General features: G+C 44.1%; 1 protein-coding gene across 15 annotated transcripts in view; it reads right to left on the reverse strand.

Annotated features, from left to right (window-relative positions):
- Positions 1-4,672: 4,672 nt before the first annotated feature.
- Positions 4,673-20,832, reverse strand: part of NPAS3 (neuronal PAS domain protein 3) — a 1,061,849-nt gene continuing 1,045,689 nt past the window's right edge. For 10 of the 15 annotated variants that reach the window (XM_060175201.1, XM_060175198.1, XM_060175195.1 and 7 more), the window contains 3 exons: positions 15,019-15,166; positions 10,902-11,026; positions 4,673-9,233 (listed from right to left, as the gene is read on the reverse strand). In XM_060175201.1, the coding sequence (XP_060031184.1) occupies positions 7,918-9,233; positions 10,902-11,026; positions 15,019-15,166 (1,589 nt within the window). In that variant the 3' untranslated portion in view covers positions 4,673-7,917. The remainder of the gene's footprint in view (positions 9,234-10,901; positions 11,027-15,018; positions 15,167-20,832) is intronic. The other 5 variants (XM_060175199.1, XM_060175197.1, XM_060175204.1 and 2 more) reach the window with 1 other exon arrangement.

The following is a 20,832-nucleotide window of genomic DNA, read 5'->3' on the forward strand; positions in this document are numbered from 1 at the left end:
TATTTATTTATTTATTTTTTACCTCCAGGGTTATCACTGGGGCTCAGTACAGGCCCTATGAATTCATTGCTCCTGGCAGCTGTTTTTTTCTATTTTATTGGATAGGACAGAGAGAAATTGAGAGGATGGGGCACAGAGAAGGAGAGAGACAGAGAGAGCTGCAGACCTGCTTCATGGTGAAGATCGAGCCAGGAGCTTGAACTCAGATCCTTGTGTGGCTCCTTGCTTTAGCACTATGTGCGCTTTGCCCCTAAAATGGCTCTTAGGGTAGTTTTTCTCACTCTATTTTTTTTTCTTATGGTTGACTTTTCTCTGCCTCATCTTGTGAAACAACTCACTGGGAAGGTGTGTCATGGATACACTGTGTGCCTAACCCAAGGGGTGTCCTAATATTAATAGTAGAACCAGATCTTCCCTTTACAACAGAAGAAGGTGAAGTTCTCAGAGCACATAGAAAGCATCAGGAACACGAGGGACGTGACTTCACAGGGACAGACTCACGCTCACCCCAGCATGATGTGAGGGCTCCTTGTGTATGAGGCATGGGTGGCTTACTGTCACGAAAGCTTGTGAAAAGGGAAAGGTAATCTGATTGCCTGAAAGTTCAAGATGGTGATCTAGCTGCTAGGCAGTGCTAGCCAACCCTGGCTATTTAATTAAGAACTGAGTCCAGAGCATGAGGTACGGCACAGGAGCCTGTCAGGAGATCTGTGAATGGTGTGAGTTACCAGAGTTGAAGAGGGCCTATTTTGGGTTGAATTATGTTCTCCCAAATGTTGAGACTCTTAATCCCCAGTAGCTTCACATGGGGCCTTAAATGTCATCTCAGTGGCCTCTGAATATTCTAACTATACATTAATTAGCTAAGATCCTGAGTACTAGACTTAAAAAGGTAGTGTTTTAGGGGCTGGATGGTAGTGCATCTGGTTGAGTGCACATGTTACAGTGTGCAAGGACCTGGGTTCAAGCCCTCGTTTCCCACCTGCAGTTCTCTGAAGAGAACTCAAGAAACAAGGGCAAAAAAGGAAAAACATAAAGTGGAACTTGGACTGGGTTTGCTGTATTGCACCAAACCAAAGGACTCTGGGTAAGAAAGTCAGGGAGGGGACTGGGGGTGTTTTGCGGTCCTGGTGCATTACGCTAGAAAAGAACCTAAATTGGGGGAGAGAGTGTTTTACAGACACTTATCATGGGGAGATGAGAAATTGTAGCCCTGTGTCAACTGTTCTGTAATTGAGTAACCACTTCCCCCACTCCCAATCAAAGAAAAAAAAAAAAGGTTTTTCTGGATGACTAATAGCTCAGTGTTCATCTGTGAGCATACAATATTAAGTAGTACTTTCTTGTAAATCTAATGACCAATTTGCTTACCTGTCCTTTGGATAAGATGGAAATGTTTAGTAAGTCAGTTACCAGTTGCTTAGCTACTCTTCTTTCCTTTTTTAAATTTTTTTGGATAGGACAGAGAGAGATCGAGAGAGGAGGGGGAGAGAAAGATAAGATACCTGCAGACCTGCTTCACTAATTGTGAAGCAACTCTCTTGCAGGTGGGGGAGCTGAGGGCTGGGACTCGGACCCATGAAGGTCCTTGTGCTTCATACAATGTGCACTTAAGCTGGTGTGCCACTGACCGGCTCCTCCCTTCTTTATTCATTTTACTTATTCTATTAACTTTTAAATCAGTTATTGCCACATACTAAATAAATATCATGGACACAAACTGGCTTCTTCCAGTGGATATATGTCCATGGCCAATTCTGTGCCAACCATACAGACCTCCTGAGACAGCAGGAATGAATGTTGCTTTATCTGGTTTTCCATTCCTTTTTTTGATAGAAATACAAACTATCCTGCCAAACCACAGGTCAGGGCTCATTTTGATTTCTTTTTTTCACATCACCATTCAGCAGCAAGTGTGTGAGTTTTTCTGGTGCTAACACTATTTGTAAATCATTGAGCTCCTGGCACTGAGAGGGAAATGCATGAAAATAAGAAGCCATGCATTCACCAGGTCAGCCTATTTTAATTACGTGTTTCCTAGCAGACACAGAGTGTGCTCACTTATTTGAACACCCTATAAGTTTCAGCTCACTGATTGTTATCATCCTTTGGGACTGATGCTCAAGCAACATTTGCTTTTTTTTTTTTTTTTCCTTCTTCCTCTGTCACCAGGGTTACTACTGGGGTTCTGTGCTTGCATGACTTCATTGCTCCCAGCAGGCATTCCCCCCACCCCCCCACCCCAGAGAGGGTGAGAGAAGACAGACACCAGAGTTTGTGAAGCTACTCCCTTTATGTGGTGTCGCATGTGGTGACAAGGGGCCAAACCTAGGTGCTCAGTCATGGTAATGTTTTCCATGCATGCTCCATTGGGCAAGCCAAATGCTGGTTCCAAGCAAGGCTTGTCTTTTTCAATACCTGAGAGGAAGTATTAGCAAAGATAGTCTTCTCTCCCAAATCTTCTATGCTATTTTTTGTATCAATCTGAATAATAATCTTGACTTGAATGGATTCTAATCTGGGCTTGATAAAATATAACATTTCTTACCTGCAGTGTAACGCAGTGGCCAAGGTGATTTCACTTTGTTTTAAACATGCTGGTATCAACAGGCCGTTGCCCTGAGTAGGCAATGGTGATAAGGCTGATGAAAACCGGTTCTCTATGCTTCACTGAATGTACCACCTACCTCCACGCCCACTTGCTACTGCCTTTTAAAGTTTACTTTTCTTGTTCCTCATCACCAAATAAATGAATGTGTTGGCTGGGAGGAAGAAGAGCAAAGGCAAGAGATGTCTGATACCCCATTTTGCCCATCACTTAAAAAAATATTTATTTATTCCCTTTTGTTGCCCTTGTTTTTTTATTGTAGTTATTATTGATGTCATTGTTGTTGGACAGGACAGAGAGAAATGGAGAGAGGAGGGGAAGACAGAGAGGGGGAGAGAAAGATAGATAGACACCTGCAGACCTGCTTCACTGCTTGTGAAGCGACTCCCCTGCAGGTGGGGAGCTGGGGGCTGGAACCGGGGATCCTTATGCCAGTCCTTGCACTTTGTGCCACCTGCACTTAATCCATTGTGCTACAGCCAACTCCCCATGCCCTTCACTTTTTAACTGCAGCCTTGACACACTTACTGGTTGCCAGCCTTCCAAGGGGGAGGTCCTTGGCCTAGCTGCCAGCATGAGGGCTGGGGAAGGGCAGGGCACAGGCAGGGCATGAGTCCTGAGCTCTCTTGCTCTCTTCCTGAAAGATGTTCTTTGTTTCATGATGATATACTTTAGCACTGATGGATACAAATAAAGGCTGGGAGATTTATTGATGCTGAAGGAATCTTGAAGTTGATTAAAGATTCAGGATTTCCACCAACCTGGACTGCAGAAAGCCCCAGATACCATGAGGACTTGGATTCACCCATTACCATGTCTGGCTTCCCCTCTCAATCCCTCCAGGTCACAGGGTCACAGGGCTGATGCAGTGTCCAGAAATAAAATGCTATAGCTGACCATCACTGTGGTCAGTAGACAGGAAAGTCCTCTTTCCATGGCCATCCAATGGCCCCTCTGTCCTTGTTGACCCTCCAAGTAAAGTTCTGGAAGCTGGCACTGAAAGCTGTCAACACTGCAGACAGACATCGTGGGTAAACTGGCTTCAGAACCCAAGGACGTGCTCAGGATTGAGTTTCTAGCGTTCTAGGTTCTTGATTTCTCAATCTTGCCATACTACATTCTAACTCTCAAAAGGGAAGAATGTATTTTGGAAAAGTATTGGCAGAATCCAACTCTGTTCTTAATCACTCTTGGTTACAATATTAAGAACTCACTTTAAGTCTCATGGAGGGCATGAGAGAGAACTTTAAGCACATTTCATATCTGCCAGTCTCTGGCAACTCTCGATGTACAGAAAATGTCCTCATACTGACAAATGCCACTAGAAACTTTTAAGGAATGGTATTTTCTATAGTCGGTAGCTAGCTTTTCGACAACGCAATTCACTCACATACCTTTCATCTTTTTGGAAGAAGGCACAGACTTAACAGATGGACTATTTGAATCTTAACACTGAGGGATTAGCTGAAGAGTCCCTTGTCAGCACTCCCCCCCTCAGAGTTACCCTATTGACTGTCCTTACAACACGAATGGACAGCACAGTCCAGCCATGACTTAACTGGTTTTTCTGGAAGAAGAAAACACACGTTTAATATAAAGAGAAGATATAAGCAATGGAACAGTTGGTTATAACTTGGACTAATAAATGAAAACATTGAGTGCATTTTAAATGATTAATGTATGGAGATTGTCATCGCTTACTGTGCATTAATCAAGAAAAAAATGCACACTTCCATTGTGGTTAATGTTGCAGGCCCATTGTTCAGCTTTGATAATGTGCATAATAATGCTCTGTATGACAATGAGTTGGGGTAGCTGTAAATTTAAGATGGTTGCAAGTTTGGTGTAGTATTTGGATTAGCATCTTAATCTGTGCCTTGTCAGCCTCATTTGAAATAAGCTATATTTTTTCCAAAACTAGCAAAAAATATGGATGCATTTTTTTAAAAACTTTTTTTTTTTTTAAAAGATCAAGATCAGTGAACAAGGTACCTGCTTAAACAAATACTACCAGCATTCATTAGTTAGGATGATTATATGTAAAAGAAATGATGCCAGATAGTAACAAATTCAAGAGAAGTTTATTATGAAAATGGCACCTGCGGATGAAAAATTAAGTTACATAAAGACAACCATGTATGTGACATGTATGAGAATCTACAAAAGTATAAAAAGAACCCTGTTGTAAATGAAGTATGTACATTTCTGATTTGCAGCATTATCAATGGTCAATGAAAAAAGAAATGTTTCAAAATAAGCCAGGCACTCAGGAAGTTAGGTCCGGTTAGCTTCACACAAAACAAATGTACCATAGCTGTCGCTTTGTAACGTTTTAATTTTTTTTTATATATATACTGTAGAGTTGGTAACACTGCTAAGGTTTTAACAAACAGAATATCCCTTTCCCCATTATTCAGCTACTTGGCACCAGTCTCCTCATAAAAGTTTTCATATATTTGTACAAGAAATAGTTAAAAACACAGACACAGTCTTCACAGGTAATGATGTTTTTTTTTTTTCATTTTGTAACTTTAAACACTATGGATTTAGACAGCAGCTGAGATTATCTGTTAGTTTAAATCACCAGAAATCATTTTTGACACAACACATAAACATTTATAAAAGAAAAAAAAAACAAACAAACAGCTGTCTAGCTGTTCTTTGTAGCTGATAGGTGCATTCCTTTGATTGTTCGATAGCTTGAATAGAGCTCCCAAAATTAATCCTTAAGTTTCGTGATTTGCCTTCTTCATCTTCTAAACATACCTAAATCCTTCAAGTAAGCTCACTATTAAAATGTATGTCATTTAACTTTTCCTTATTGTTCGACAGTGGGGTAGGCCCAACACATTGGAATCAAAGGTCCTAAAGGAATCCACTCGACACAGTGACATTCAAAGGACAGCTGAGTTGCTATATTATCATTGCACACATAAATATATATATATGACAATTCTATATTCCATTAACTCCCTCCCCTCTTGCTCTAAAAAAAAGTTGGTTAACCTTTGAAATAACTTTGTCTCATGGGTAATTGCTTTATATATATATATATATATATATATGTATATATATATATATATATATATATATATATATATATATGTATGTATATATATATTGCTCCATCAGCTAACCTGGAAGGAAACCAAAGAAAAGCACCCACTGCTTATAGGTAGAGCACAAGGGACTCTGGGAATGTTAACAACTGAGGCTATATGGCATCAATTTATTTACTATATCTGAGCATTATTCTTCAGTGCTCTGTGAGGCACTCCAGAAGAAAGAGTCATACCCAGAATTCCATTGTGGGAAAAAATGGCTCCATTAACCTTGAGCTAGTTAAGAGTCTTTTTTTTTTTTTTTTTTATCTCTGAGAATGAAAAGGATTTCGGAGAAGGGGGAAGGAAAGATGAGGAAGGGACAAGGGGGGAGGAGAAAAGGAGAGAATCCAGAAAGGAGTGAGAATATACACCAGCAAAGCAACAGCAGGAATCTTAAAAAGTGAAACGGAAAGTTCACAGACAATAGAAGCAGCATAGGGTGACATTACAGAGGAAGGCCACCACACAAAAATCACTAACCCCCAAGAATCACTGATTCACTAGGACTGCAGGAATGGGACTGTACCACTCCGGACTAGAGATAGAGCACAGAGAAGACAAAGGACAAAACAACTACATTAGCTTAGTATATACTGCCTATAGAAACACACATTGAAACTGCAATGGGACTGACAGCCAAGGACACGTACACATTGCACACATTACAGGTCTCACATCTGTTATTAGATGCCTTAACAAACAGCTGCCAAAAATGGAGTGGAAGAATTTATACTTGACAGTCATTTGGAGTGTTTGACACTACACTGATTTCTGGCAACAAAGACAGAATAGAGTATTTTTTTCTTTTTCTTTTTTTTTTTTTGTTTTTTTTTTCCTTTTTGCTTAATGTGCAGTTTTCAGTTGCAGTTATCTGTTTGAAACTTATTAACCCATTCTTTAGTTTTAAATCTTATTGGTTTCATCCTAGAAATAAGAGAACCAAAGGGAAAAATATTCCATCAAATCAAATCAGTCCCTCAAAAATACAACCTTCCTTTATTTTTTTAAACAAATGAAGTCATGTTATTATTTTTTTCCATTTTACTCCAAAATGTTATTGAAGTTGCAAAAATTAGCCTCAGTTAGACTGAGAAAAAGAAAAGAAAAAAAAGCTCAAAAGGCAGTATGTACTTAAACTGCTACTCAAATCAGTTGATTGAATTTTCCAAAAGCCCCTTAAAAAAAAAAAAGGCTTTACTGACCCATTAAATTTAATGTGAGGCTATGTTTGTTAGTTGGGAGGTAAAAAATTTTAAGTCCTGCAGCAAACGTTAATGAGGGCTTTGTCTTAACTAACCAAGGAGACTGCAGCAACGGACTCCAGACCAAGACAGAACATATTTTCCCCCCGAAAACCCAGCCCAGGAGCTGCATTTTGTATGAACACATTACAGATTAATAAATGATAGCACCATGGTTTTAGAAATTAAGTTAATGTTTCAGTACTTAACATTTAGTCCAACTTAAAAAAAAAACATTCTAGTGACAGGCCAGAAATTAAGTTTTAAGAACTCAAATCATTTTTATGTGCAAGTAAGAAAAAAATCTTAAAATCTTAACCATAAAAAGAGAATTAAATTCTGCATAAAATTCTAAAATACTATCCCATTTTTTAAAGGAATTAGGAACAGAACCCCCAAACAAACAAACAAAAACAAACAAAACCCCACCCCTTTTCATTTGACTTAGTCAAACAGGGCACATTGTTTATGCTTGTCTCTTTCCATCTTGATCATATCAAGATCTGTAATGAAGAAAACCCAATTGTCTGTCAGTGGAGACATCTCTTGACCACAAGACTGAGTATTCTATGGCGGAGGCATAGACACACTAAAGGCATCTTGATAAAGATGCAAAGAAAGTGAAACAACCCAACACACATCGAAGAAGAAGAAGAAGAAGAAGAAGAAGAAGAAGACGACGACGACGTAAATGGCAGGCAACTGGTCATCCGACCCTCTGAAGGCCAAAAAAATAAACATATCTTTACAAGAAAGCATACGTCAAGGGAAAGAAAGAGGGGTGGGGGTGTGGGCGGCGGTCTAGGGAGGAGAAGCCCCTCGCGCGCGCGCGGGCGCGGGCGGAGGGCAGCCGCTGACCTGCTGCAATTCAAAGTGCTGGGATGAAAAGGTCTAAAGGAAAAGGCCAGGATGATGCCTCCCCGCGGGCGCCCGCGCCGCGCCGCGCCGCGCCGCGCCGCCGGGCCTAGTCGTCCTTGCGCTCCAGAGTCTGGGCGGCGTGGATGCCGTTGCTGTAGACCGGGAAGGGCAGCGTGGAGAACAGCCCCTCGGCCGTGGTGAACACGTTGCCGCCGGGCACCTGCGTGAGGCTGGCGGCGCTCACGGCGCCCCCGAAGGGTCCCGACATGTTGAGCCGGTGCACGTGGTGGTAGAGCATCTCCATGGGCGTCTTGGGGTCGAGGCCGAAGCCCGGGCTGTTAACGTCCACGAAGTTAACAGCGTGCGCGTTGGGCAGCAGGTTGCCCTGCATGGCCAGGGTCACCTCGGCGGGCGCGTAGCGGATGGTGCCCGTGGTGTAGACCCTCTGCGCCGCCGTGCTGGTGGCCGCCAGGGTCCCGGTCACTCTGTGCACCAGCGGCAGCACCACGTTGCCGGCCTGCAACCTCTGCAGCGCCTCCAGGTCCCCGGGGTACAGCAGGGAGTTGGCCGCGCCGCCGCCCCCGCCGCCCCCGGGGTGCTTGTCCCGCGGGGACGCGGACAGCGGCGGCGACAGCGGGTCTGAGGAGGCCCCGGGGGCCAAGGCCGAGCTGCCGCCCAGCTGAGTCTTGCGGGCGGCCGCGCCGTCGGCGCCGGGCGGGGTGAGCACCGAGTCCGGAATGGCGGCCTGCAGCCCGGCGCCCCCTTGCGGGGACGGGAAGTGCTCGGAGCTGGGGGGCTTGGTCATGCTGTACGGGGACTCGTTCCTGGAGATCTCGCGGTTGGGCGGGTAGTTCCAGATGCTGCTGTCGTTGTCGAAGTTGACGGGCTCGGAGATCTCCGTCTTGATCTTGAGCACCGACGCGCTGTGCGGGGAGGCCAGCAGCCTCGGCGGCTCCACCAGGCCGGCGTCCAGGCCGCCGGGGCTCGACGCGCTGGACAGGCGCCTGCGGCTGGCGCTGCCGCCCTTCTGCCGTTTCCGCCGCTTCCGGCGCTTCTGGTGTTTGCTGGACGCCTGCGCGCCCGCCTCGCCCGCGCTGTCCGAGTCCTTGGCGCTGTCGGAAGCCAGCGACTCGCAGTCGCGCAGGCGCAGGTCCGCCTCGCTCTCGGCGTAGCGCTCCACCTTGATCTGCAGCGGGCCCAGCGCCCCGAAGCCGCCCTCCGCCGCCCGGGGGCTGTCCAGGTCCGAGTGCTCGAAGCTGTCGTCGCTGTCGCGGCTGTCGGGGTTGCTGGAGCTGTGGCCGTCGTCGTTGCAGTTCATGTCGTTGTCGCCGGCGTTGCCGGGCTTCTTGCGGTCGGGCTCCGGGTCTTCGCTGTTCTCCGACTGGTTTCCTTTCTCGTCGGATTTGGAGTTCTCGTTGTCCTCTGCTTGGGGCCCGCAGCCCGGGGCGGGGTGGGGAGAGGAGACTGCACGTTAGGGGCCAGGACTGCCCTGGGGGGCGATGTCGGGGATCTGTGCTGCCACCGCAGTTACTTAAAGCCTGTGCGTGCTCTCTCTCGCTCTCTCTCTCTCTCTCTCTCTCTCTCTCTCTCCAGGAGCACCGCCCAGCTGGGGATTGAACCTGGGGCCTCAGGGCCTCAGGCATAGAGACTTTTGCATGACCATTCTGCTGTCTGCCCAGACCCCGACTCTGTTCTCCTGGGGAAGGGGTCCAGATTAGCTGCCCTTTAAAAGTGGGGTCCATGGACCCGGAGCATTGGCATTACCAAGATGCTTGGTACAAATGCAAAATACCAGGTTCCCCACTTACTGAGTGAGATCCTGCTTTGGGACAGGATTTCCAGGTGACAGGCACATTAGGGAAAGACTCGAGGACTCTGAGTCAGAGTAAATAACCTGGAACAAGCTGTCAGTGTCGGAAAGATGATGGCGTGCACAGTGACAGTGTAAAGGAGTCACCTTCCACTGGTATATGTTTGTACATTACTTGAACACTGTATTCGGGAGTTCTCTTTCTCCATAGTATCACCGCCTGACTCTGTGCATTTTTATTTACTCCCCCCTCCCCTCACCCAACTAGAAAGAACATCAGCTCACTGGGGAAGGGCAACTTTTGTTCATTGCCACTTAACATGCAATCGCCAGGAGAGAGCAAGTTCCCCTAGGAATGTTCCTCAGCACGCTCTGCCTCCCAGCATTGTCTGGAGCACAAGGGTGTGTGTTTAGAGGCAGAGGCTCTCAGGATAGGGTTGAGGTGCCTTAATGCCCTCATACACTTTAGGGAGAATAGCTTCTCCCCAGTAACACAGACTCAGATATTGTAGGAGTTTTGGCAGTGTGAACTAGATTTTGGGTAAAAAGGTGTGTGTTCCCGTGAACACATGCACTGTGGTTGTAAACAAGTTCTGTATCTTGCTAGCTCTATGTGTATCAGTGGAAGCTGATTGGGAAAAGAAGGAAAAGCAGATTTTTATATTAACTTCCCTGTGTCTCAAAGAACTGCTCAGAGTCCACCTCCCCAAATCATTAGGAATGGAAAAGAGCGTCCTTATTTTGCACAGCTCAGGAAGTAAGTCTTGCACCCTGAGCCATTTTGACACCATTACTGACCCTGCTTTAGAGACTTGGTGAGGATGTGAATGTGAATATTTGGGACTGGAAACACTCTTGGCGTTTAACTGAGATGTCCCTTCTGTCCCTTTCTGCTTCTGGCAAGAAAACTGGGCTGGCTTTGGGCCCTAGGGAAGGGCTCTTTCTGTATGGCCAGTGGAGCACTGACACTGATTGCTAAGTAAAACTTTTCCTGTCTGTATTTGTGTGCATACATTTATACACCACAGTATCTCTGTACACCACACACATGTGTATATGCACACACATATGTGTATACATATGCATGTGGTGGGGTATAAATATTTATCCGTATGTGTATAGAGCGAGTGAGTAATGACTCGCTGGGACATATGTCTCAGTATAAAGTTTGCTGAGTTGCTTTGCTGTGTCCATGGCCCCATGGCTGCCGCCATGGCTGCCACCCCTCCCTCAGGTCTGGAAAAGTGAGCCAGAGCTCACAAGATGAAGGTGGTTAATACCTGTAATACCTGAGGTGTCTTTAGAGTCTGATTCAGAGTCGGATGTCTCCGAGGATTCTGACGTCTTCTCGGGCAGGTGGGGGAGCTGCGCAATGTCCATGGGTGTGTCCTTGTACTCGGGGTTGCTGTGGGGAGGGAGAGAAGCAGTTAGCAGGTGCCCATTCTGCATGCTCTGACCTCCACCCTCCACTTTCAGGCCCCAAACTTGGGGAGTTGGGGAGACAAAATGTGCAGTCTTTCTCAGCTCATCACGGGACTTGAGAAAACTTGGATTGCGTGTGCCAGGGTACAGGTGCACCCTGCTACAATGATTGAATACCCAAATGCTGCATGAAAGCCACTAAAAAGCTTTTAAATAATCAGGTACCACTGGGGGCCAGGGAACTGTGCTGCTTGACATTCTTCCCAGCGCAACACCTGGCGGGGGTGGGGGGATGGGGGGGTGAGTGAGAGTGAGAAGTGCTCTCAACAATTCATTCCCACACCTCCTGGTGTGACCCCAGCTTCTCTTGGGCTCCTAATGAGTCCATTGCCTCAGTTCCCCTGTCTTGGCTCCTTGATGGAACTTCTCAGCTGCTCAGATGACTCCAAAGCTACTAAGGTGGGGGTGGGGGGAAGAGCCCTCAGCGCGTAACGATCTGACAGATGCACAGGTGCACCTTGGGATGCATGGATTATGGCTACTGAACTGTCAACACACCCATTACAATCACATTTTCATCTGCTCATGTGGTGTACACCTGTGGCTTGTTAGCTGGAAATCTGATTGCATTGAGGGAGAGGCCCAGTGTGACAGAGGCCCTAACAGAATGGGTTGAACTCCATTTGCACAAAGGTGCCTAATTTTGTTCTATTTTTAATTCAGAGACCAATCCCTCATCTTTTTCTGGAAAAGTCACCTTTTGGTCAATTTGAGCTCACTGATCTCTAGAAATGTTACTCCAAGGTCATTTTGATTGGTGGGGGGGGGGGGGGGCGGCGGCGGGGAAGGGGGTTTTATGCTGCTGTAGGCTGAAAGTATTGCCTCAAAATAGGAAATTATTGCCTCTTCTTCCACCTTCCACCATGGCCATCCAACCAGAGATTTACAGCAGGTTACTGACTTGTTTGCTGACTTCTAGTGAAATTCCTGTGTTCAAGAGTCACCGTTCTAGTAATTACTCTAAAGCTGCAAGTGGCCCTGGGAGGGAAAACTTGCTAGATGGATTATCAGACATCTACTCCTTAGTGTGAACTAGTTCTAACAGCAGAACGTTCTTGAGATAATCAGACGAGACTGAATCTAACAGTGGGAAGGTTGTCTTAGCACTAATGTGGTCTCTGAGTACTTTGCATCTGTAATTCTGCCAAGCTCTGTGAGAGAATGGGAGTAAGACAGAGAGCAGTAATTCCAACAGGGAAGGGGAAGACTGGTTGGGACCCAGAAGTGCAAAATTCTAGGAAGGTAGAGCTAGCATGAAGGTATCGTACAGGCGAGAACAAAGGCTAAGAACACAGCGAAGAAAAACTTCAATAGTCGCTATTTTGCCGAGATCAAGTTTTTTCTTAGTATGATCTCTAGCCTTCAGAAAGGATGTCAGTGAGTGGTTGGCCTGCTGGCTGACTTTCCTTTATTAAAGCCACCCCTTTAGTTTCCTATTGTCCAGACACCCGTGAGAACACAATCACCTGCCACCTGACCCAGTCTTCTTATTGAAGTTACTATCTTTAGGTCAGCTGGAACATATGAGCTTAAGGCTCCTGGGCCAGATGACTGGCTTCTAAAGTACTTCATCCTCATCATATGGAACTCGGTGGAACAGACTAGTGAAACACTTAGGAGTCTGTATCATTTGGTCCTAGGACATATGGATGGTGTTGGCCCAAATTTGCATAAACTGACCTCTCTTTTTAATCTTTATCACCCCCTCTATTGGGGTAGAGTAGAATGTCATGAATCTCACTGCAGTAAGGAGATTCAGAAGGAAAGAATCCCCCTAAATGCAGTAACATCCATACTGATTCCTTAAGTGCCTTAGGATACATTAGCGAGGGAGACAGATATCTAACCTCCAGAGTTCCTGTTTCTTATTCTCATATTTATTTGCTTTTCGGCATGTGAGTTTTTTTTTTTTTTTTCAAAATAATCTTTGGCGTTACACATAGTCATAAAAATTGGGAAACAAGTCTCTGTGGAAAAGGATTTCTTGATATAAGTAGCTATCTTGAAGCATAGCAAGTTGTGCGCTTCAAAATCAGGCCTCTGTGACAGCTATATAAAACACACACACAGACACACACACACAGAAACACACACACACACACACACACACACAACCTCCAGAAAGAATTAATGTAGAGTAGAAGAGGTCAAGAGAGAAAAAGAGAAAGTAGATAAATAGACTCTTTTAAGTGGTTCACATTAAGGCCCTTTCTAGAGCGATAATCATTAGTGTCTGATTGATGTGCTGTTGGTGTAAGCACATTTGTGCCTTCAAGTTATCACCAAGGTGCGTGAGAACCCTGCGAAGGGGCAACATGCTGATGAGTCATGGCTGTTAGCAGCTCAGCTCCATTTGACTGTCTCAGAGAGATATGGGGTTCAGGTACTTCTTGCCTAGATGAGCACCCAAAGGACAAATACATCCATTTATAAGACTTACTGAAAGTTTTCCTGGTCAGACCACATGTAGGCCAAGAGAAGCTAAAGAGTGAATGAACAATGGTGGCGGTGAGTTAAGTTAGATATTCTCGTGGTTTCTGGGTAGGAATGATGAAGAAACTCCTGGAAAGCTTGTCCTTCCCAACTTGAGGCAACTGGAGCTGTTGGACTTAGTTATATTCTACTAGTACCCCCCCCCATAGCTAGTCTTCACCACTCCAAGTAAACTTGGAGGGAGGGAGGGAGAGAGAAATAGAGAGAGAGAGAGAGAGAGAGATACGGAGAGAGAGATATGGAGAGAGAAAGAGAGGCATTGTAGAGAATCAAAGCTTCCTTAGGTGTGGTGGGGCCTGGGCTCAAACCTGGGTCATACATATGATAAAGCGGGTATACTATCCAAGTGAGATATCTTGCTGGATCGTGTTTTTGTTAAGAGCCCAAAGACAGAAAGTGAGAGAGACAAATGGTGCCACATACTAGAATTTAGGATCTGGTTGAGCTTGATTTTATTTATAAAAGAACAGCAGGACTTGCCTGACTTCACAGAATAGGCAAAAGAAGATCACCTTATTTTCATACTAGGATTGTCTTGATTCTGGCAAAGCAATTCACTTGTTTAGTGAAATTTTAATGCTTAAGGAAATCAAACCCTATATAATATACTGAGAACTTGGAAGGGATGGGATGCAAAGTGGCATATAATATAACTTGCTATTTCTCGGTCTCTCTCTTTTATAATTTTCTTATTTACTCATGAGAAATGATAAGAGAGAACCAGACATCATTCTGGTACATGTGATGCCAGGGATTGAACTCAGGACCTCATGCTTGAGAGTCCAATGCATTATCCGCTGTACCACCTCTCGGACCACTAACTTGCTATTTCTTTCTTCTTCTTCTTCTTCTTCTTCTTCTTCTTTTTTTTTTTTTTTTGAAGATTTTATTTATTAGAAAGATAGGAGGAAAGAGAGAAAGAAATAGACATCACTCTGGTACATGTGCTGCCGGGGATTGGACTCAGGACCTCATGCTTGAGAGCCCAATAAGGATCCACCACACCACCTCCTGGACCACCTAACTTGCTATCTTTCTACAACCCTAAACTCCCACAAGTGTATGTATGTGTGAAAGCGAGAAAGAAGTGCTTTTTGAATGCTTCAATGGGAGGTGAAAAATCTATTCTATTTTTTTTTTTTTTGGCCCAAATATTTATGGGAAAAACCAAAGCAACTTCTGCAGAGCTGCCCAAATCTTGACAGACCAAGAATTATTGAAAAATTTGCCAGTCTGTCTCGAAGTACCTTCCAGTAAAGCTTTGATCTTTCCACATTCACTTGATTCTTGTGGAAAGGAAGGCAGAATTTCCCCATAATTCCATAGCAGATACTGTCAAACAATAACACAACATGTCAGCTATTACCCACGGGATTGCACATTTTGTAACTGAGATAAAAATAAAGAAAGTAGAGACTATACCTAAGGAGATAATTCACCCAGATGATATTCTTCTCATTTGCATTCTTGGCATTAATAGCTATGGTGGCACTAGACTGTATCCAGATATATCCTCCATTCTTCTGCATCCAACGGTAGTATTTTGTCACACACTGGCCCTTATTCAGTACTGGGGGACAGAACAAAACAAAACAGAACAGAAGACACTGTGTATTAAGACTGGGACCAAATGATTACTTTATGCAAAATCTTGAACTTAAAAAGGGAAGTCCCATCCTGAGCCAGGGGTGTGCTCTCCCACTCCCAGCTTCCCCGTCTCCCAGCTTGATGTGAAATGCCATTAGTGGGACAAATAACGGTCAACGATTCAGTGGAGCAGCAGCTCCAGAACACAGGGTTCCGAGCAGTTGTAGCAAGACTTTCTTCCATTCCAGGCTAACAGGACACAAATCTTTTTGGCTCACAGAACACTTAATGCAGTGTGAATATTGTCAATGGGTGTGACATCAGTTGGTAACAAAGGCAAATTTGTTTTATGATTTATTCATAACTTTGAGGTAGATCTCTTTGAGATTCTTGACATTCAAATGGCTATTTTTACCCCGTCTTCGATCATTTCAAGCAAGCATTATCAACCAGCATCCTCCTGTATGTTTCTTTTGATCTTATCAAGCAGGATTTATAGCCCACATCTGAAATAAATTTACACTGGTTGGCCAGGGGGAAATTCTGGTGAGACTTCCCTGAATTTTGTGTAAATAAAATCAATTCCCAAACCAAGTCAGAGAGAGATACTGGCCGAAGGGAGGCACAGAATTGACTTGGCTAGAGCCAGAGTGACAGCTCCACACAGACTCTGAAATATGGCCCCAAATGAAGGAACAAGTAAAAACAATCAGTAATGTGAAACGGTGCCATTAAATACCCACTGAATGAGAGCTTTAAAATGCAGATGTTAAAAATGATACTTTAACCAAAATCTTGCCAAGTCGAAATTGATTTGATTTGTATCTGGATACTCCTGAGCTAGTAAAAGGGGAAAGTGCAGTAAATCATCCCTTGAAATAAAGTGCTACGGATGGGAATGGTTTAAAAGGATGCCGGAAATGTGTGAAACCTGCTGTTATTGCTTGGCTGGGTTCAGAGATGCCTCAACCGCCCCCCCCCCCAAGAAACCATGCCAGCTGGCCAGCCACTAGAGGGCAGTGTGCACTCATCCACGTCGCCCACTTTTGGCATGTCCTTGTCTCCGTCTGCTAAAATGAAAAACCTCTAACTGCTGTAATAAATTTGGCTAAATTAGCTGCTAAATGGTTATCTCAAGTAATATGTATTTGCATTAATCATCTTGCTCTAAACCAGAACAAGCCAGAGTCCTAAAGACGTAGTAAATTCATATTGTCCATTTAATTACGGCTAATAAGTGCTTCATATACAATAGTTTCATGAAGTACATTTTGATTATTTTTTTTTTTTGGTGGGGGGTGGGTGGGGAAAGAGAAGTCACTTTGGAAAAGTGCTGTATCTAAGGCTATTGAAACTCTTCCCATGGTGGTGTCTGAGACGCTCTGCCTGCCTCTGAGAGGGATCCAAAAAATCAGACCTCTGCCATGATGCCCATAGACATGGAAACTGCTGTTTCCATGTGCTCCCACTCTCTGTCTTTCTCACAGTACGTGGACAGTGTAGGAATTGATAATTCTCTCTCAAAAATTGCTTGAAAGAACCTTGCTGGGACATGGGCATCAAGTGCTGGAAAGTTCTATTTGGAAACTTTAGCAGTTGAGGATCTTCTGGAGGCCTGGGCTGCCACGTGCTCCCCGGGGGATGGCACCACAGGTGGCAGTCTCCTCTTCTGTAGGTAACTGCAAGTTCTCCCATTCTACATGCCTGGCTTCCTCAGCTACAAAACCGCGTGCTGAAGCTAAAAGCAATAAAATACCAACTCTGCCACACAGCTCTTCTGTCAAACCATTGTTGCGTGCAACACGATGTACTTTTATTCAGATCCTCTCAACCTGGCTAACTATTAATAGAAGAACTAAGGGTTATGAAATTCTGCCCACTATGTTCACAGAAAGAGACTGACAGTACCCCAACCAGTGGTGGATGTCTAATTCTGTCAGCTGAGCACCCTAGTGAGGAATGATTTCAATTGGTTCTACTTTTTTTTTTTTTTGTTAACAGAAATAAGAGACTAAGAAGGCTTTTTATTAGAATCATATGAAGAAAATACTGAGCCAGTAGGTCAGATCAACCCAGCCTGGATGGAGATTCTGAACTAGAATTTGATAAAATGCAGGCATACACACACACACACACACACACACACACACACACACACACACACACACACACACAAACACACACGTATATATTCTCTTGTATGGATATATCTGTTAGTCTATCTAGCTTTCTGTGTATTCTCAGAATACAGAACATAGAAAGGGCAAAGTGAGATTTGAAATGGTAATTTGAATCTTTAGAATAAACATACAGATCACACTCCCTTCCTTAACAGTACTTTTTCTTACTTAAAAAACAAAATTTGCAACTATGAAATGAATTGTCAGCAAAACTGGTGGTCTTCATATTTGCCTGAGAGGCATGAAAGGCTTACTTGCTAGAAAACTGGTATTACGGTGGCATCTTTTTGGGTTAGGCAGTGCGACTCAGGGTCTGGCTAAATGCATGCATTTGTAATTGCCGAGAATGAAAGGGGGCATCTAGCAAAGACAGGGATTGCAGTGACAGGGAGGCAGCTCATGCAAGTTTTGCCAGGAGAAAAGTGTGAAGGCATCATTAAGAAAGGGGGCACTTCAGGGGACTCTCTGGGGAGTCAGGCAGCTACCTACTCAAGTGCCTTAACTTACCTTGGTAAACACCACAAAACTGATCTTCAAACTTGAACCCCATTGTGGCCAGAAGACAAGTCTGACCTAATCCATTAATTTGCCCTGGGCTAGCCTGACAATGCTCTTAAAAGGTCAGCATTCCAGCATGGCCTTACATCTTGACTATTTCCTGAAGATTACTGCTTGTCGAATGAGACTCCACGTAGCAGTGGGAATCTTGACAAGGCACTGAGTGCCCACAACAGCATGAAATGTTGACCTAAACATTTCCTCAGCTGCTTTTGCTTTTTAGGAAGTCCTATGTAAAAGGACACATGGAATTTTGTCTCTTTTAAAATGAACAAGGAATACTTCTTTGCTTGGAGCACCAGAATATAAATTTATGTCTTTGGGATGAAGCATCTTTCCTTAAAAAAAAAAATTCATACTGGCAAATCAGTTGGCTCATTCCAGCTGTGCCAGAGGCAGGGTCTGACAGCTTTTCCTGAGCTCATGTGGTCCTAATCAGCTCAAGAAGAAAAGCCACCTTGGTGCCAGTTTCAAAGCAGTTTTTAGTTCATAATAAACTAGGCAACTTGAAAAACACGCGAAAAACTTCTTCAATTCTCTTTAAGTGGCTGTTTTAATTTTGATTCATATCTTTTGATGATAGAGACATTGAAAGAATACACCAGTCTAATTCATGAAATCCTTTTGGCGGGGAAAAAACTCCAAAGTAAACATGATATAAATTACTTGTTCTGAAATTCCTTTAAAAAATACTGTATTTTTAGTTCACCTGCATGTTAAGTGTCAGGCTCAGGCAAAAATTACTGAAGTCATGGGCCCCTTGGGACATGCCTAAAGTAAACTTGCTAGCTCCTTACCACCTGAAGACCCCTAATTTCATCTGCTTTTTTTTTTTTTAAAGGAGACATTAACAAAACCACAGGATAGGAGGGGTACAACTCCACACAATTCCCACCACCAGATCTCTATAGCCCATCCCTCCCCTGATAGCTTTCCCATTCTTTATCCCTCTGGGAGTATGGACCCAAGGTCATTGTGGGATGCAGAAGGTGGAAGGTCTGGCTACTGTGACTGCTTCCCCGCTGAACATGGGCGTTGACAGGTCAGTCCATACTCCCAGTCTGCTTCTCTCTTTCCCTAGTGGGGTGGGTCTCTGGGGAAGCGGAGCTCCAGGACACATTGATGGGGTTGTCTGTCCAAGGAAGTCTGGTCGGCATCATGCTGGCATCTGGAACCTGGTGCATCTGCTTTATTCTTAACCTTGGGACTCCAGTTTATTAAACAACTTGACCTGCTTTATATCTTACCGCCTTTCAGTTACCAAGTCTCAGATGCTACTATGATTCCATCCTGACTTCCCTGGGCAGATGATCTCACCAATGTGTCCCGAAATCTCACCTCTTTACTAGGGAAAGATAGAAACAGGTACGTCCATGTCCAGTTGAGAAGCAATTACAGGAGCCAGACCTTCATCTTTCTGCACTCCATATAGAGTTTTGGTCCATATCCCTAGAGGGATAAAGAATTGGGAGGCTTCCAATGGAAGGGATGGAATAGGGAATTATGGAGGTAGGAACTATATGGAAAACCCTGTTATCTTACAGTCTTGTAAATAACTAATAAAAAATAATTGTCTCCTAAGAAGCAAGTAGGTAACTTATCAAGCCAGGCGTAAATTCCACATGATGTGTTCAAACTGCAGAGAGAAGAAGTAGAGAGAGGAAAGAGATGTGAATGATGTTTTCATTCCATACCTGTGGTGTGATCCTGCATCCTTCTGACAAATTACTTGGCATCTCCTCTTTGGTCTAACCCTGTTTAATTTTTGTCAAATAAGAACTTTTGTGAGCTGCCTGTGTGTCTTTCACTGGATCCATGGGTCAGCTGTAACAACTCTATAATTATGTCTCTAAAGTTGTACTGAAAGAAACTGCTTAAGGATATCATGATGTTGAAATTAACTTTTAGATTGTACAGCTGGTCATGGGGACACAGAGGGGTGGGGTGTGTTCCCAGGTATAGCTGTGACCCTCTCCTGTGGGAATTTTCTTCTTTTTGCTTTGGTGTCCAAAGAGACACCAACTGCTGTTGCTAGGAGGAAAACCCAGAAGCTGTCATGCATAGTACCCAACCTTCATAGGCAAATAGTCCCTTTGATTTATAAGATGCTTTTCAGAGGACAAAGGTGACCTCACATTTCTGAGAATACGATAAACAGAGAGACTTAGATCGTTTTAACTTAACTGTTCTCTTTTTATTATTTAACAGAGACAGATGGAATTTAATAGGGAGAAGGGTGGAAGTGTGTGTGTGGGGGGAGTCTGACTCCTACAGCACTGCTTCACCAATTGTAAAGCTTCCTCCCACCCCAGCTGGGGACTGGGGGCGTGTCACCACCAATCCCCCAGTCTTTGTTAGTGTCACAGCCCTGCCTACTCCTAAGTGTAAAAGAAATGGCAACTCCTCAGTAGTTGTTTAAAAAAATCGCAGTTTTACATTTTAGAATATGACACTTTTTTTTACATCATATACATCCCCCCCCAAAAAAAAAAAAAAAAAAACAAACTCGGAGGTTCAGTTTAATCAAATATCTTAAGATGCTTACTGGTCTCTCAGCTTGGGAGACCAAACTAGAACATGATTACTTGGAGAGAATAGCTGCTGTTCTCCCAAACCCGATGAACTCTTTTGCTGAAGCACACACGTCCCCAGCTCTGCACACAGCTTCCAACAGAGGGATTTCAGTTTTCCTCAGGAAAACTTTGTCCACACAAATAGACTAATGACCGAAAGGACATAAAAGAAGTCTGTGTCTGCAGCAGGAACATAATTCTGTTAGTAAATCAAAACAAATCAGCACAAGTTTGCCTTCAGAAATATGGAGAAAAAAAGAGAACATGGTCCCTTCCTGTTGGGCTGCTCGACAAAACCAAAGCCAAAGAATCTAAATAGTGAGTTGCTTGTGTCTTAA

The sequence above is a fragment of the Erinaceus europaeus genome, chromosome 16 (genome assembly GCF_950295315.1).
Source record: "Erinaceus europaeus chromosome 16, mEriEur2.1, whole genome shotgun sequence".
NCBI classification, from domain to species: domain Eukaryota; kingdom Metazoa; phylum Chordata; class Mammalia; order Eulipotyphla; family Erinaceidae; genus Erinaceus; species Erinaceus europaeus.